The 16599-nt window shown below is 44.5% G+C and overlaps 2 protein-coding genes across 8 annotated transcripts in view; one reads left to right on the top strand and one right to left on the bottom strand.

The window, feature by feature from the left end:
- Positions 1–6345: 6345 nt before the first annotated feature.
- LOC147605446 (uncharacterized) lies at positions 6346–7143 on the top strand. The gene is made up of 2 exons (XM_086793321.1): positions 6346–6543; positions 6655–7143. The coding sequence occupies exons 1-2, from the start codon at positions 6346–6348 to the stop codon at positions 7141–7143; spliced, it is 687 nt and encodes a 228-aa protein (XP_086649447.1).
- A 4406-nt stretch (positions 7144–11549) lies between these two features.
- LOC147605445 (urea-proton symporter DUR3-like) overlaps positions 11550–16599 on the bottom strand; it is a 120895-nt gene continuing 115845 nt past the window's right edge. For all 7 annotated transcript variants that reach the window (XM_086793601.1, XM_086793600.1, XM_086793606.1 and 4 more), the window contains 4 exons: positions 12806–12976; positions 12563–12708; positions 12294–12456; positions 11550–12013 (listed from right to left, as the gene is read on the bottom strand). In XM_086793601.1, coding sequence (XP_086649727.1) covers positions 11852–12013; positions 12294–12456; positions 12563–12708; positions 12806–12976 — 642 coding nt within the window. In that variant the 3' untranslated portion in view covers positions 11550–11851. The remainder of the gene's footprint in view (positions 12014–12293; positions 12457–12562; positions 12709–12805; positions 12977–16599) is intronic.

The raw sequence follows: 16599 nt of genomic DNA, 5'->3' as shown, positions 1-16599 counted from the left end.
TGAATAGAAGTAACGTACGTGGCAGTTTTGCTAGCTGGACATGGACGTGGCGTTGGAGAAGAGATTCAGTGCGGAGTGGATGTTCTCAATGAAATCGAGCAGTAGCCAATAGGAGACACAGGCACACCTGAGCAAACCATCAAAATTGAAGCTGTGAAGAGGAGTGAATGCAAGCAGCCATAGCAAAGTGTGAGCGCAAGCAGCCATAGCAAAGTGTGAGTGCAAGCAGCCATAGCAGACTTTGAAGAGCAAAGTAAAGCAAAGAAACAATAAAATGGTGCAGAAGTTGTCAACACGAGTGTAGTAGCAAAAAAAAGGTAGACGAACAACAACTGGAAGCTAGGGCAAAGAAGATAAGTGCAAGAACCAGCACAACAGGCAACAACATCATCATCGCCTCGAGAAGAGCCGACATGCTAGTAGAGCGAGAAGCAGAGCTGAAAAACTATAGCTAACTGTGCGAAGTCCTCTAACAAATGAGAACAATTATATGTATGAAGAGACCTGGAGAATATGTGGATGCAAAGCAGAAGAAATAATGGCCTCTATAGCATGGTAGAGTACTCTGGAAAAGCCAAAGGGTAGTAAGATTATCGACATCAAAAGCATCCACACATGCGACGAGCTGGATGGTGGTGATGACTTCAGCGCAATCCAATTGTATGTGGTGCACGTGAAAATCCTGGAGATAAGGGTTTGAAGCTTAGTGATGAAAGAGTTGGTGTAAAGCGTCCTCAATAAGAGGCCATTCACATGCATTTGATATAAATGTGTGGTGAATTACATCTCTGGTTAGTGGAGGCATACTTGGACATATGAAGGTGGTTATAAACAAGTGTATACATGCATCACCAAGGCCAAGGCAAGCTCGAGACATATGAAATACAATCCCCATGATGAGGCATATGACGATCATGGGAGTTAGTTTATGGTGGTTATTGCATTGTATTTTCTCTCACCCAAAGCATGAGGGTACTCCTATCCGAGCCGCCTGAGAGCTCAAAAGAGAATGTAGCGCATGTGTGCTGTCTCGAGATGTTTGTGTCCAAGACAGATGCGCAAGCAATTGGCTTGTCACACAGTTGCCCTGCTTAAGATCGAGAATCTCAAAATGGATTATGGTAGTGGTGTGCAGCACGGGTTGATGTCTTTCCCGACCGCGATGGTGGTTCAAAAAGGATAAGGGTGGCTTCGCCCAAGCACGCGTGCTCAAACGAACATGGTGTCTATGTCACGTAGATACGGCGCACGCCCATGTAGACATGCTAGCAGACTAGATGCGTGTAGCCGTAGTTGATGGACACTCCAATGTATCATTGAGGGGGAGTGTTGAGAGGTAGCAATTACGGTTGTGCAATACTACATTGATATGGATGATGGGTGATGGATGAGTTGTGGAACACCTCGATTAAGAGGGGGTGTTGAGAGATATAATCGTGGTGGTGTGTATGTATGAAAGCACCCTATAGGTGCAAGATATTGTGGCAAGATAAGAATGCCACATGTAATATTGAATGGTGTGTGTGAGTGTTGACTAAAAGAAGTGGAAAAGGGAGTGCCACATGGATGATGATGTGTAAAGTGGATGCATTCTTGTGTGTGTGCATGCATGCTTATGTTTATGTATGCTTATGTGTATGCATGCATGCTTATGTTTATGTATGCTCGTATGTGTGTATGCATGCTTGTTTGTATGTATGTTTATGTATTCTTGTGTCTGTGCATGCTCGTATGTGTATGCATTCTTATGTTTATGTATGCTTGTGTGTATGCATGCTCATATGTGTATATGCATACTTATGTTTATGTATGCTTTTTATGCATGCTTGCCTTTTTGTGTGTATGCTTGTATGTGTGTATGCATGCTCGTATTTGTGTATGCATGCTTACGTTTATGTACACTTGTGTGTATGCATGCTCATATTCAAGAATGTCATGACTTTTTTTGCATGCTTTCTTTGATAGTTGTGTATTCATGGATCAACCTCATTTATGTACCCTTGGGTGAGCAGGCTTAGTATCTAATGACACCCCCACACATTCGACTCTTGACTTTGATAGTCAATCCATGGATGATTGCCCAGACTTCGTACCATCCTCCCAAGTTGACTCCATCAATATGTTAATTCATTTGGAGGGATGTTGGATGCACCATGGGGGAATCTTCCATCTGAATGGGCCCCATGCACTCATCTCAAACAATTCCACAAATGCCACCATGTCAAATAGACGCATCTATAGGCACACAAGCAAAACTAGTCAATTGAGTGGAATGATAATAGTATCTTCACACTTATTAAATGCTACGAGGACAAATGGACTAATATAAAAAGAGGAAACTTTAGGGCAAAAATTTGTTGTCAAAACAAGGAAATCAAAGGGGCCTAAACATGAAGCAAGTCAAAAATAGAGTGGATACACTTAGAAAACTTTATAAGAAAGAGGAGATGAACGTGTGTGCGACCGGCTCTACTCCTTCGGAGTGGAAGTATTTTGATACCTTGGATGCATTGTGGGCTAGCATGCCTAAATATACAAGTTTGCTTAATAGTGATGAGTTGACTTTACTTGCTCCCCAAGCAGTACCTAATGAGGAGTATGCTCAATGTACAACACAATACACAAGTGAAAAAGCATTTGAAGTTCTTCATGATGGAGTAAAGAGGCAAAACGTGAAAATTCCAAAAATTCTTTTTTCTCGCGTAGTTGGATAGGGCTTCCAACAAATGTCTACAACTATACGAGAAGTTGAGGACAAACGCAATGAACGACTTTTCAAGATTAGACAAGAAGAAGAGAGTAAAAGCATGGATTTGTATAACAAAATGTAAGTCCAAATTGCACAATTTATGTGAAGGTCTAAGGACTAGATCACAGGTATACTTGCTTTACTCAAACATGGAGAGAGAGAGAGAGAGAGAGAGAGAGAGAGAGAGAGAGAGAGATTGACTTTAATTTTGTATGATTTTTATAGGACTTTCATGGACACATTAGATGTAACATTGACGATGACAACTTTTTTTATAAACATTTGTGCAAGTTTTGATACCATGCCGCCACAAGTAGGATGCACAACGGGTAGAGCTAAATTGTATAGGCATATATTCTTTTATGCAATTACAAGTCTAGCCCATTGCCGAAGTCAATACAAGGAACTCTGGCCATAGGTTATGGTGGATGTTATGTGGGCCGCACACAGCAAGACCATACACCGCAAGTCTGGAGTTTGGACCACAAGTGTAATGCCGCACTGCATACCTTACATGAATAGTCATTATTCAATCTCAAGGGGTGTAAACGGGAGGTCGCACCTGTTTGAATCCCGTGACTATGTAACTCTTTAAAAGGCTATATGCCTATGTATTCAAAGCAATCAAGTAATCAGTGTTTCATGCAATAATTCTGTAGTCTATGTTAATGGAGCATTAACTATGTCACACTGTGTATAATCGTTTTTGTATTCATTTAGTATTATAAGTCACCTTTCCAATTAATGCTGTATGCTAAGAGGGTAATCATTCCCGTATTACTGTACTGATGTTAAGCACGTAATACACTTGGCGACCACGATGTTCTCTTGATGATGCGGTTGCATGCGCACGTGTTCTTAGGGACCTCCTGATTTGGTGGTTCCTACTACGGGGTGGCCGAGGCGTCATCGTTCGAAGGATGATGGTGGGCGATAATGCGGCAGATGATTCTCGTTCCTTTTCTTTGCAGTTGCCGAGGTGGGATGTCACTCCCAGCGGCAGTCGTTGGCAACACAGATGTTCCTGCTCCCCTCCCCGTGTTCCATGGTGGGCGGAGAGGCGATCGTCGTTAACTCCTCCGCGTTCCCTAACTGTAGTGGTTTGGCAGCTATTCTTAGGACCGACATAGCCACCACTGGTAGTTCCCCCCGCATAGCAGATGGCCCAGCCACATGGACAGATTAAGTATGCAAGGTTCCGCGGGAAATCTTCTGAGGATCTGGATGCTCACATTCGGCGGTTTGAAAAGACATACAACCTTAATGTGCCACTCCCACTGGATCAATTACCTGTGGAATCCGTGTTTGAGTCCACTCTGAGTGGGAAGGCTTCCCGATGGTTGGCAGAATACCCTGTGGATCATTTTCAGATTTTTGATGCGATGAGGATGGCTTTCTTGTGGCGCTTTCGAGTGGAAAAGATTGTCGCCCAGAATTTGGAAAAGCTGCGTGTGCTTAAGCAGGGCAAGCACACAGTGGAGGATTATGCAGCTCGGTTTCGGGTCATGTTGCAGCGGGTTCCTCAAAACCAACATCTAGCACACTATTTTCTCAAGGGCTTGTCTGAGGATCTCCAAACAGCCTTAGCGATTGTGGATAAGGTTGCCACACGGCACTACCAGATGTGATTGCGAGGGCGATCTTGGCCGGAGAATCCCTGGAGGACGAAGACACGCCCAGCAAGCGAAAATCCAAAAAGAAGTCAGGGAAAAGCTCATCTCATGGGAGGAAGCACAGTAGCTCTGAAGATTCGGATGAAGAGAGTCCAGATGAAGATTCTTCTAACGATAGTAATGAAGATTCGGATGCCGAACCGATGAAAGCGACCAAGAAGACCCACAAGAGCGAGAAGGTCAGCATGGCGGTGTCTGGGGAATCCTCGGCTCTTCTAAGTCGTTGATAGAGGTCTGGTGCTTGACATGCCGCAATCCGGGTCATCCTGCTTATGGAGTGTGCACTCAATGAGAAATGGTGTGCCATCTGTACTTCTAATTCTCACAATACCAGTGATTGTTATTATAATGGGAGGGGTCAACGGGCTAGATGCCCCATTCAATGGAAGGATAAAGAGGAAAAAGATCCTACGGTGGCATTTGCTCAAACAGCGGGCGGTTCGGATAATGCTTATGGCTACTCCAGTGGAGTCCGGGGCCAAGGAAGAGGCCGTGGTCCGGGTCGGGGTGGCCAAGGCGGCGATCAACCACGCGTCTGTTTGTTCTACACAGAGGAAGGGCATTGGCGATCGAATGACCATCCTCACCAAGAAACGGCTCCCCAAGGATCTTCTCCGACATAGGAGCCACCATCCGTACCACCACATACTTTGCGGAAACGCTGGCTACATCCACCACACATAGTGGGACCAATTCCACATTAGCGTGCAAAAATTGCTCCTCTTCATCTTCATCCAAGCCTTCAACCATATTTATTGTTTTCGCAACTGGCCAGACGGCAGTGCTCAGCTAATGGTGCTCCCGTAATGCGAACTTCACTTTTTTCGACCCTGCCAAACAGTCATCTGATTGTGTTCCCAATTGTGCCGCACCTTCGCTTGCCGTAACCATGGACGGCCAAACAAAATATTGTATTCCTGATTGGAGCCTTCCATACTGAGAACCACAAAAGACATCACAAATGGAATTCCCGTAACCTCAATCACTATTCCTTTCAAAATGCCCAGAGGATGAACTCGACGTTGGTTAGCCATCCACACCAAAAATGGGGCCGGTTCCCATTCCAACCATCCCATCTTCGCACAAGCCGATTGTGTCGCAATATTGACACCCGCACCACCATCAATCAAAACTTGATCAATGACAATCCCATGATGAACCACCGAAATCTTTGGAATGCGTGCCTGTCCACTGGAATATCAAGGACTGGTTCTTCTTGAGCTTCAACCGCAGCCACTGCGGGGGACACCGTACCCACGTCAACGGTTGTCAAGAGGGACTGGTGAAAATTTGAAACGAGCTTAAGTAATTGTCCCAACATGATCTGAAGTGGTACTTGCAAGAGTTCATCCCAGTCATTGCCTTCTGATTGTTGCCCGCCGCTACTGTTGAGACTATGTAGATCCCTCCGGCACCTGCGAACTACTTCTGGATGACTCGAGAGAATCCGCAATCACTGTAACATTTTCTCACAAGTGAACCGCATGTGAGGTTTTCGCAGCCTCAGCTTTGGGTGCTTGCTTTTGAACCCAAGAGGTAACTTGATGCCGCACTTCTTCCTGTGCTGGCCAATCAATGCTACTTGTTCTACTGCTTGAACGAGAGGAAGACTCTTCTTACCTGAGCGCGTTACCATGCAGACTTATGGATCTCCCTGCTCAGCAAGAGACTCAATTTGAACCATGGGTACACTTGGTTTCTTCCCCGCGGCCTTTTCTTGTCTCTCTGCCTTCCTGCGGTCATACTCCTGCGCCTCTGGGCACTCGGAGTCTTAGGAGGGCATTTTTCAGGGAAGATTACTGCAGGAGGCAAAGTCTTCCAAGCTGGCTTGTGGTGGCTAACAATTTATTTTGATGCGCAACAGTTTGTGCACAAATGTGATGTATGCCAGAGGATGGGTCAGCCGTCTCACAGAGAGACCGCATGCCCTTACACCAAATATTGCCACTTGAGCCCTTTCAAAAGTGGGGCTTGGACTTCATCGGGCCCTTTAAACCCGCGGCTGCAAAGACAGGAAACCGGTATATTCTGATAGCAACAGATTACTGCACCAAGTGGGTGGAAGCTTGGGCGTTGCGGGATAATTCTGCTCTTTCAGTGGAAAAGTGTCTATACAAGGATGTATTCACTCGTTTTGGCTGCCCGGTGGAGTTGGTCCAGTGATCGAGGGGGTCCTTTTATTAGTAAAGTGATTAGGCAAATGACAGGTTTTTATTTGATTCTTCACAATAGTCATCCCCCTATTATCCGCAAGCCAATGGATTGGCTGAATCATCCAATAAGCAGATTCTGCCCATTCTGACCAAGCTCGTCAGCAAGCATCGAACGGATTGGGATGTTAAGCTTCTGTCAGCACTTTGGGCGTACCGCACAGCTTACAAGGCAGCAACTCGATTAACCCCTTTCAAGCTGGCTTTTGGCATGGAAGCTATCACACCGGTCGAGTTTGTTGTGCCGAGTTTGTGGATTGTAGTGGAAGATAAATTGCTGCTAGCAGAGTCCTTGGCAGATCGACTGGAAGTCAGAAGTTCATTGGATGAAGATCGGCTATACGGAGTTTTTACTGGGCGCAGAAACTCCAGACTCGGAGGAAATGTCAGGTGGATCGGCACTCGAAGAAAAAGATTTTTTCAAAAAGGGCAATTAGTTTTGGTGTTCAATACTCGCATGGGGAAGAAGCTGCCAAGCAAGATGAAGTTGCGGTGGTCCGGTCCTTTCTAGATATATGCTCCTTGCGGGGCCACCTCATTTCTTTTTGGCGAACTTGCAGGATGAGGTTCTCTCTTCTCCAGTTAATGGGTTTCGGTTGCAGCATTATTATTATGCGATGGCACCATTCCATGCTCTTTTCCAGTTTCCAAGGAGGTGGATGTCTCTCTCATGATGATCTCTTTAACAAGTAATGAGAAAAAAGATACAATCTTAGCTGTTGCCCGAAGTTTGAGGAAAAGTTTGCATGCGGATGTGGTCCGATGTGCGAGTGGTTGCATGCAAAGGGGTAAATTCCATTTTTGGATTCACTTTTGTATCTGCATACCTTCTTGCTTCTTTGAGCGCTTTGCGAGTTCTCTACTTCTCCGCACGCTATCTTGCAGGCCAAGACTTACACTATTTCTCTCAAGGTTATGAATTTTTTGAAGACCGCTAAATATGGCATGGTGTCCTGGGCCCGAGTCTTAAAGGACAGGATTCATTTTGAAGCGCAGCGCGTTTGTGCGCAGGTTGCAAGGGGAGCCACAGTGAATTCTAAGATAGGGCAGATTTTGCAGATATTATTTTTGATGGAGCCCAATTTTTTGGTTTCTATGCGTCCTCTGTGCCATTTTTCAGGGCCTTTCTCCATTAGTGTTGAAGTCACAGTGGTAGTCTCTAGTGGCACCACTCACACAGGCAGCAATTCTCAGTGAAGGGAGAGAAAACAGACTTCTACGGCCTTGCCCAGTACTGTTTCGCCAATGCCGCTGAATGTTGAATCAAGCCAGGCTCAGAGGACAATGAGCCATGAGGATACCCCACCAGTCTTCAAAGTGCCTCGAGACATATCTGTTTCTCCACTTTCTACAGTTGGGTTTGTATCAGAGATAATTGCATCTGCTCCGGTCCCTAATGTTGCTACTTCACAGAGTGACAAGGGTAAACAAGTGATTGCTGAAGACAGGGCCCTGGATATTTTTGATGCAGATATGGCCAAGTTAGTTCGTGAATGTGATAAGGCGGTGCAAAAGAAGAAGCGCCTTGCAACAACATTTAACAGGCAAAAGGAGGTTATCCATAATCTTTGCTTCTGGCTTGAGATGTGCTCCCATAACTTTGCCTTGTATTTGCATCCTCAACCTCCATGGTGGAATGCGGCCAACAAATTTTTGTCACGCCACTATGATAGGCATGTGCCTTTTGCACAATTGCCTGTAGCTCCGGAAACGCGCACGGTTTCGATGGAGCCAACGGAGGAACAAGTGCATGCTGGTGTTCAAGGAATGGTGGAGCAAGTGTTGCCAAGATCGCAATGGCCGGAGGCTCGACCACTACCTACTAAGCAATATGAAGACTTGTTTCAGGAAGTTCAGCAAATGCATGAAGGATTATCAAGTCGCACCAACACTTCTAATGCAGATTCCAGAAGGCATTAGCGTGGTGCAGATCGACCACAGTAGAAGTGTTGCTGTTGCAGATTGCAGCAGTTCTTTTTTTGTGGGTTCGCACAATCCATCGTGTGTGCCAAGTGTTATGTGGGCCACACACTACAAGACTACACACCACAAGTCAGGAGTCTGGACCGCAAGTGTAATGCCATAGTGCGTACCTTACATGAATAGTCATTATTGGATCTCAAGGGGTGTAAACAGGAGGTCGCGCCTGTTTGAATCCCGCGACTATGTAACTCTTTAAAAGGCTATATGTCTGTGTATTCAGAGCAATTAAGCAATCAATCAATCAGTGTTTCATGCAATAATTCTGTAGTTTGTGTTAATGGAGCATTAACTATGTCGCAATGTGTATAATCGTTTCTGTATTCATTTCGCATTATAAGTCACCTTTCCAATTAATGCTGTATGCTAAGAGGGTAATCATTCCCGTATTACTGTACTGATGTTAAGCACGTAATACAGTGGACTTTCCCTATACAAATAAGTTTTTGGCAAGGTTTGCATCTTGGTTTGTGGAAAAAAGCACAATTAGAAAACCAACACCGATATGTTACATTTTATCACACGAGTTATGAGTCCTTTCACACATTAAAGTCGATCATAGAGCCATACTTGCCATTTGCTAGAACGATTATGTTTGTAAGGGAACCTCTTTCTAGTGAACTGGCCCTAGCGTGTGTGCTATGGAGACTTGTACACGCAGAGCTCTTTGGGATTGGTAGTTCAACCATTCGTAAAAAGTACACTTCTTCCATAGCGTCCATTCTTTGCAATTAAAGAATGTTTGTGCGACAAGATATATGTATTTCGATTGGGAATCAATTACACAAGATAATAGAAGATTTTAAAGAACTAACATCACTCCCAAACATGTGTGGTGCCATAGATGGAACACATACATTTGCATCGTTTACCACACGAAGATGTTTATCGAATGTAATATTTGTGTCACGACGGATTTCCTAGCATCCTCTTGCAAGAGATTGTAGACTCAAAGGAATTGTTTTGGAGTGTTGTTTGCAATGTGCCAGGAGGTGTGAATCACTTTACCTCAAGTTTGTATAAAAAACTCAAGGATAAGTAGACCCAAGAATTGTAGTTCAAGGAGAGATTATAAGGCCTTATATTGTTGTAGACTCGACATACAAAGGTAATGTATTTGTAGTGAAAACATTTAGGGCTAAAGATGGACCACACTTTGCTGATAGTCTTATTTAATAGGCATCTTAGCAAGGGTAGAGTTAATGTGGAGAATGCATTTGGTATTTTGATAGGTGGCAAATTTTGAGAGAAATGAATGTGGATTTGCACCAAGTGTTGTAGCATGTTGTGTAATGCACAACTTTGTGTAGATGAGAGGAGAGGTAGAGCCATCCAATACAGATGACCCTTATCCTACTGACATAGGTGTTATGAATGATAGACATAATGAGATGGGGGAGAGAGTTCAAGGAGCATTGTTTTGAGATTTCATTATTCGCACAATGGAAGTGGAAGTGGAAAATGACTTAAAATATGCTCTAATATAACAAGCTTTACTTGCAAGTGCCAAAAAAGGAATCAATTTCTTAATAGGTTAGTGTTTACTAAAAGAAAAGTCCATACACGTGTTGTTTGCTTGAATGTGCTTATGTGTTTGCATGTCAATGTGTTGTTTATGTGTTTGAATGTTTGTGTTGTTTGCTTGAATATGTTTGTGTTTGAATGTTTGTGTGTGGCATGGTTTGTACCTAAACATTTGTATTTGTGCTTGAGTCATTTGCTTGTGTTTGGGTTTGTGTTTGAATGTAGCTTCGGTAGGCGAGGCCTTACGGGTATGCACGCTGTACAAGGGTTTGACTCTGTAAAGGGCATTAGTTTATTTTAAATGTGTTGCATATATGTTTTGTTTGAATGCCTCAAACTCACCGGCTACTACCGGCGGACTTTGTGGGCACACGACATCGGCAGAAGTGCTACTTGCCGACGTCATGTGCCCACAAAGCCGACGGGTAGCCAAAAAGTGGTGTTCGACGTGGCACTTACTTGCGTGTTGCCTATCGGCTCATGTGCCCGGGCCATTTGTGTCCAAAATGTGAAATCAGCATAAACGTGTCTCTCCACTCGTGTGAGCCCTTTTGAGATAGTCATCCACGTGCACTCAAGAGCCACACACATACTTCTATACTTTGGAAACTCTGTGCAGCTTGGTTCTATAACCAACCCCTACTAGCACCACTCTCAAGTCTGTAATCCACCTGCAATCCTCTATGTATAACTTCAGAAAGTAAAGAGAAATTTGGCAATGGTGAGGCATCGTCCCATATGCAACTCCATGCTCAAGAGGATGAGATGCTGGCCAAATGAGCCTAAGTGTGGAAGTGGGAGTGAATAAGCTTTGAAAAATAAGAAGAAAACAGCTATTTATATAACTCGATCAAGTTCTAGGGTTAGGGTTTTTTACCCACATGTCATGCCACATATGGATGTAACTCGATTTGAGTATTTGGAATTCCCATTGTGGAGACAAAGACATGGAGGCAAGCACCAACCAGAAATCATGTGGAGATTGGCATTCTTTGGTTTACTTCTTCGAGAAACTCAAGGTGCAAGGCAGTGGAAGGATAATTCTAGGTTGAAGATGGTGGATATTATGTTTGCAAACATGCAAGTACTTTGTAAAATTAAAAAGCTCTATTTCTAATCAAAGCTTGGATGAGTCAAGCATTTAATCATTAAAAAAAATGATTTTCATAAGCCAATAATTATTACTCAAAGTCTTTATAGAAAAATCTTAAGCAATGCAAAAATGTATCAAGTAAAGTGATAATGTCTTTGAATTCTTTAACTATTGAAGATTACTCATCAAATATCTGTTTGAGCATTTTGTGACTGAACTTCTATTTCAATAATGTTAGCACTTGGATTCTATGTTGTAGTGATGGATGTTAATGACTTTCCTTTTTCTTTAAAATGAGCATGACTGGGGACTCAAGGTTACCATGGCAAGAGTGAGTTAAGATTGTAACATTAAAGGTCATAAAATTATAGTAATTGAATTAGTATGAGAAGGGAAATGAAAATTATAGTAACTGAAAGAGTTCATGGCCCGTGGTTGAGCCACGGGTTCGTGTGCATGTTCATGTGCATGTGTGTATGCGTGTGTATGCGCATTATAGCCGTGACGACCACACTGCAGCAGCCACACATGAGGGCAAGGCTCCAAAAGATTCATTACAATGCCTTCACAAAACCTAATTTGGCTTGTATGAAAACTCAGCTGCATGATGTCCTCATGTCCATCATGAATGTGCATCATCAGAGGTAGATTTCTCACAAAATAATAGCAATTTCATGACCTTAAATATTGCCTCTCTGCATTCTACCAAGGGAAGGAATGTGCATACGATGGTGGCAATAATTGCCCAGATCATGAAGATCACAACCCACATAGCAAAGTACCGCTGACAACATGTACCAACCAAAATGTTACCTAAAGAGATTACAAAATCACAATACTCCATTGATATTACCAAAAGAAACCCCTTAAAAGTTAGCGACCTTCAGGATGGTAGAATTAACAGAAGCCAGAATCACATGGCAGATGATCTAAGGAGAGAAAACTGTGCCTTGGATTAAATATGCAATGATGGTGCTTTGTTTTAAACATGCAATGATGTGCATTGATTTGAACATGCAATGATGTGCATTTATAAGAACTAGTGCAGAATTATCTTTTGTTACCTCTGAGAAGACACCTGCAGGCAAAGTAAGGAGAGGCCATACAACCACCAACAGCACACTTAGAGCTATCGCCACAAAGCTTGTGAACCGGAAAGACTCATCCAATTCAAGACTCTCTGCAGATTTGATATCTACTTCATCCATCAACTTGATCTCCTTAAACCTGATCACACGAGCCAAGAATACCAGATTCAAATGATATAGATGACAACACTATCACGGAAATGGCAGTGTTGTCACGGAAATGGCAAACAAGGTACTTCACAAACCTGTTATAGCTCCCTGTTGTGTCTGGTGCGATGACTGTCCAAACAATACAGACAATTAAAGAGAGTAACACTGATACTATGGTACCATCCATTGTTGGCCCAAGTTGTTGCAGCGAGTCTGAAATGGAGAGTTCATGATAGACAACCTGTATCCTTTGAAATTGTCAGCTTGCCTTAGAAAAGCATTCCCAGTATCAGTTACTAGTTATCTGCAACATGATCCCATGATTCAAGAATTCATACCTTAGCATGAACAATCCATGCTATGATGGCACAGACCTGACCTCCTAGTGCTCCTGCTATGGCAGCACCTTTTGGAACAGCTGGCCAAACAAGCATGAAAGAGAGGGGAGGAACACTTGAAGAGATCAGAAGTCCACCGACTAAAAACAGGAAGTTTACATCAATCTTCACCTGGACATAATGAAAAGGGTCAAGTTCTCTCAAACAATTTTTTCTTTTAAATTGAGCCAACCTTAAATACTAACATGCACCATTAAAGCTGTAGGAAAACATGTACAGTACCCTAGTCTTGATTAAAATTCATTATGATTTTGCCTGGCTTCTAATAAAAATTGTACAATATCATCATGTTTCAGTGAGCCCATGAGAGAGAAAAGACAAAATGTTATTCGAGTCTGACATAGGGGGGATTACAAATGTCTGCCAGACACCGTCCCCCCTCCAAGTGGCAAAAGCCAATGCATTGTCATACATGTCCATCCCTTTTTGAATTCAGACTATCCGTGGACACCCATCATCATTGCTCACCACATTTGCCCAGTCACAGACAGGCGAGGTCAAAATGTCGTCTGGCACATGACGGACCATCCAAAAAGTGGACCCTGACAGGAATTGGAACCACCAACCTCAGTTACTCATTGTCCCATTGGACCAACCCATTCTCATGTCATTTTTGAAAAGGTAATATTGATGAATCGTGTCCATCTGCTTCTTGTGAAGATAGAGGCAGGCGAAAACACCTGTGGACAAACGTCCCCGCCCCGCCCCTGCCCCCCCCCCCCCCCCCCCCAAAAAAAAAAAAAAAAAAACCCACTTCCCTTGGGGCTTCACATGTCTGCGGACAGTTGTTAAACCCCCTTAAGACTGCAAGGAGAAGGCAATGAGTTGGTATTAATTACAAACTCATTCTTAGTAAGACCAACATCAGATTCTTTCAAGAAGTGGCTCTTGGCCTCCACCATACATAGGTAAAAAAAGGGTGCACCAGGGCAAACCTGTCGTACTTATCCAGAGACATGTATAAGCACCTGACCATGAGCTGTGTGGTATAGGGCAGAAACACCCCGCTCCACCCCTTAAAATGCCTCGAGTGCCTTACAATAAATCCCAATTCACCCAGTTATATGCCTTCTCAAAATCAAGAAGTAGAAAGGGTAGGGACTGACTGGCAAAGATCCAAGTAGTCCTGGATTTTTCCCTCATTGGAGATTGAAAGAGCTGTCTATGCCTTGCCAAAAGGTAGACTGTCCAAAGGATGATGCCCTAACTACATTTCTTCTTGAACAGGTGGTCCTCTTTTCACCACAAGGAACTCTGAGGAGATTTGGGATCTTTGCTGGACTCATTCATCTCATCCCCAGAGGAGCAGATAGAATTATGGTCATTTGTGGAGGCTGTGGTTACCTTGCTTGTAGCATTTTTTTAAAGATTTGATACATGGCATTGACATTCATGCAATTAAGGTAAAAGTATATTGTGATAATGTCTTTGCTTTCTGGGAGGCTTTGTATGAGCCAAGATGTAAAGAAATGGGCACTCCAAGTCCAAATCCCTCTTCTGCTGCCCCCGCCTCCCCATCTGCTGCCCATCTGCGGTCCCCGCCTGCCCCTCTGCTGCCTCTGCCTGCCCTACTGCCTTTGCTACCCCAGCTGCTCCCGCCCTTCTGCTCCCGCCTTTGCCCCCCTCTTCTGCACCCGCCTCTTTATCAGCAGCAATTTTATCTGGATTCAAGTTGGCCGCCCATTTTTTTGATTGGCTTTATGGCTTCTTCTGCCGCCGCAGCCAATCTTTCGTCACCCCCACCCACTGGCCGGGAGAATCATCAATTTTTCACAAGACGAGCTCACCTCTCTTCAGCACGACATTGACCTTGAGGTCCAGACCACCCTTGTTGCAAGAGTTTATGGTTCCCACCCCTCTCATTCGCAGGCCCGTGAATGGCTTCTAGATACTCGTTTGCTTGGTCGAGGCTTCTTCCAGGTGGACTTTCATTCTTCAAAAGCTACTTCTCAGGTTTTGGCTGGCAGCCCCTTCCCTCTTGGTCCTAGGAAGATTTTCTTCTTTCAGTACCAGGAGGGCTTTGATCCAGTGGCGAAGGATCAGTGCCTTGCCCTGGTCTCACTATGGTTCCCTGCTCTTCCTCAGTCCTATTGGAAGCTTTTAGCTTCCATAGGGGCATCCTTTGGCCAAGTTCTAGAGGTACCAGTCCTTCTGAGCTCTCCCGCCTCAGCTTCCGCGGTCGTTACCGCAACTCTTGATGGTGCACCCCGGGTCCTTGTGCTTGTTCCTGATCCATCGATTACTGATGATCATGTTATGCTTCAGAGACCTGACGGATCTCATTTCCGCCAGAGGATGGAGATTGCAAGCAGACCTGACCAGTGTCGGATTTGTCGTCGAGACATGGTCACATTGCTAGAGATTGCCCCAGATCGAGGGGCCATGCTAGGAGGCGGCGTGGTCCTGCCCATCAGAGGCCTTCTGCAGATGTCGAGACTCCAGCTGCTCCTTTGCCACAGCAGACCACACAACGTTGGGTTGTGGTTAGGGATGGCAGGCACCCTCGGACCCCCGTACCTGCCCCTTCACCCACACCCCCTGTAGAGCACCCTACCCCTTATGTAGCTCTTGCCTCACAAGATGTTGATCCTTTTTTGGAGGATGAGGCCTTGCAGGCACATGATCTGGATCCCTCATAGGAGGATGCTGCATTACAGTTACAGGATGATTGTACCCTTGAGGATGATGTTGCACATTTGCATTGTCATGGTACCTCTCCAGTTCTGAGGACTAGCCTTGGCTTTTTCCCGGAGTGGGAGAGAGAGGTAAGGTTTACATCCTCAAATTTTCCCTTCCTTATCTATGCAAGACGTACTTCCGCCTCTAAAGGGAGTCCTTCGTCGACCATGAGATCTGGTCGTTCCTACTCTCAATCCTTATGAGGATTGTCTCTTAGAAAATCACGGTCTTGGGGGTTTTTTTCCGCGTCGGCGGAGACAAATTGTAAAAACCAAGCTCCATTGTGCAGTCACAGGTGGACCTATGGATGTATTTCACTTGCAAGAGCATAAACTGGATGCTAGCCAGTGTGGGAGATGAGGAAAGCTTCTCTCGAGACACACCTTTTGGTCACCAGCTGTTGGTACCGAGGGTGGTGTTTGTATCTCTGTTTTAGCTTTGATCTTGCCTTGCATCATTGGACATGGTGTCATTTTGCCTGTGAGAGCGCAATGGATCCTTCTTATGCAGGGTACTACACGCATTGGCACTCTAATTTGAGACATAGGACACAGAGGAAGGTTTGGAATGCATTGCCACATTTGATCTCTGAGGAGATGTGTGCCGCTCTAGATGCCCCTTTCTCTATGCAGGAGTTCAGTCATGCTCTTCATGCCTTACCTCGTGGTAAGTGTCCAGGGGAGGATGGCCTCTCCCCTGTTGTTTTCATTACTTTTTGGGATGAGATTGGGACTGAGATCACATGGGCTCTGCAAGAGATGTGGGACATAGGTTCTATGCCTTCTTCTCTCACTGAGGGGCTTATTTATCTTATTCTTAAGAGTGGGGATAAGACATTGATTGGCCAGTGGAGACCTATCACCTTACTTGGGACTGCCTATAAGATTCTTGCTAAGGCAGTGAGCATCAGATTGCAGCCAATTTTGCACGATGTCATTCATGATACTCAGAATGGATTCTTACACGGCAGGAGCATCTTTGATAACATTTTCTCGTTTTGGGAGGCTATTGAATGGGCTAAAGCGAGCAATCAGCCCTTAGCCATTTTGCTCTTG

The sequence above is a fragment of the Cibotium barometz genome, chromosome 59 (genome assembly GCF_041138505.1).
Source record: "Cibotium barometz isolate CiBa-2024 chromosome 59, ASM4113850v1, whole genome shotgun sequence".
Taxonomy (NCBI): Eukaryota; Viridiplantae; Streptophyta; class Polypodiopsida; order Cyatheales; family Cibotiaceae; genus Cibotium; species Cibotium barometz.
This window is presented reverse-complemented; position numbering and strand designations above follow the sequence as displayed.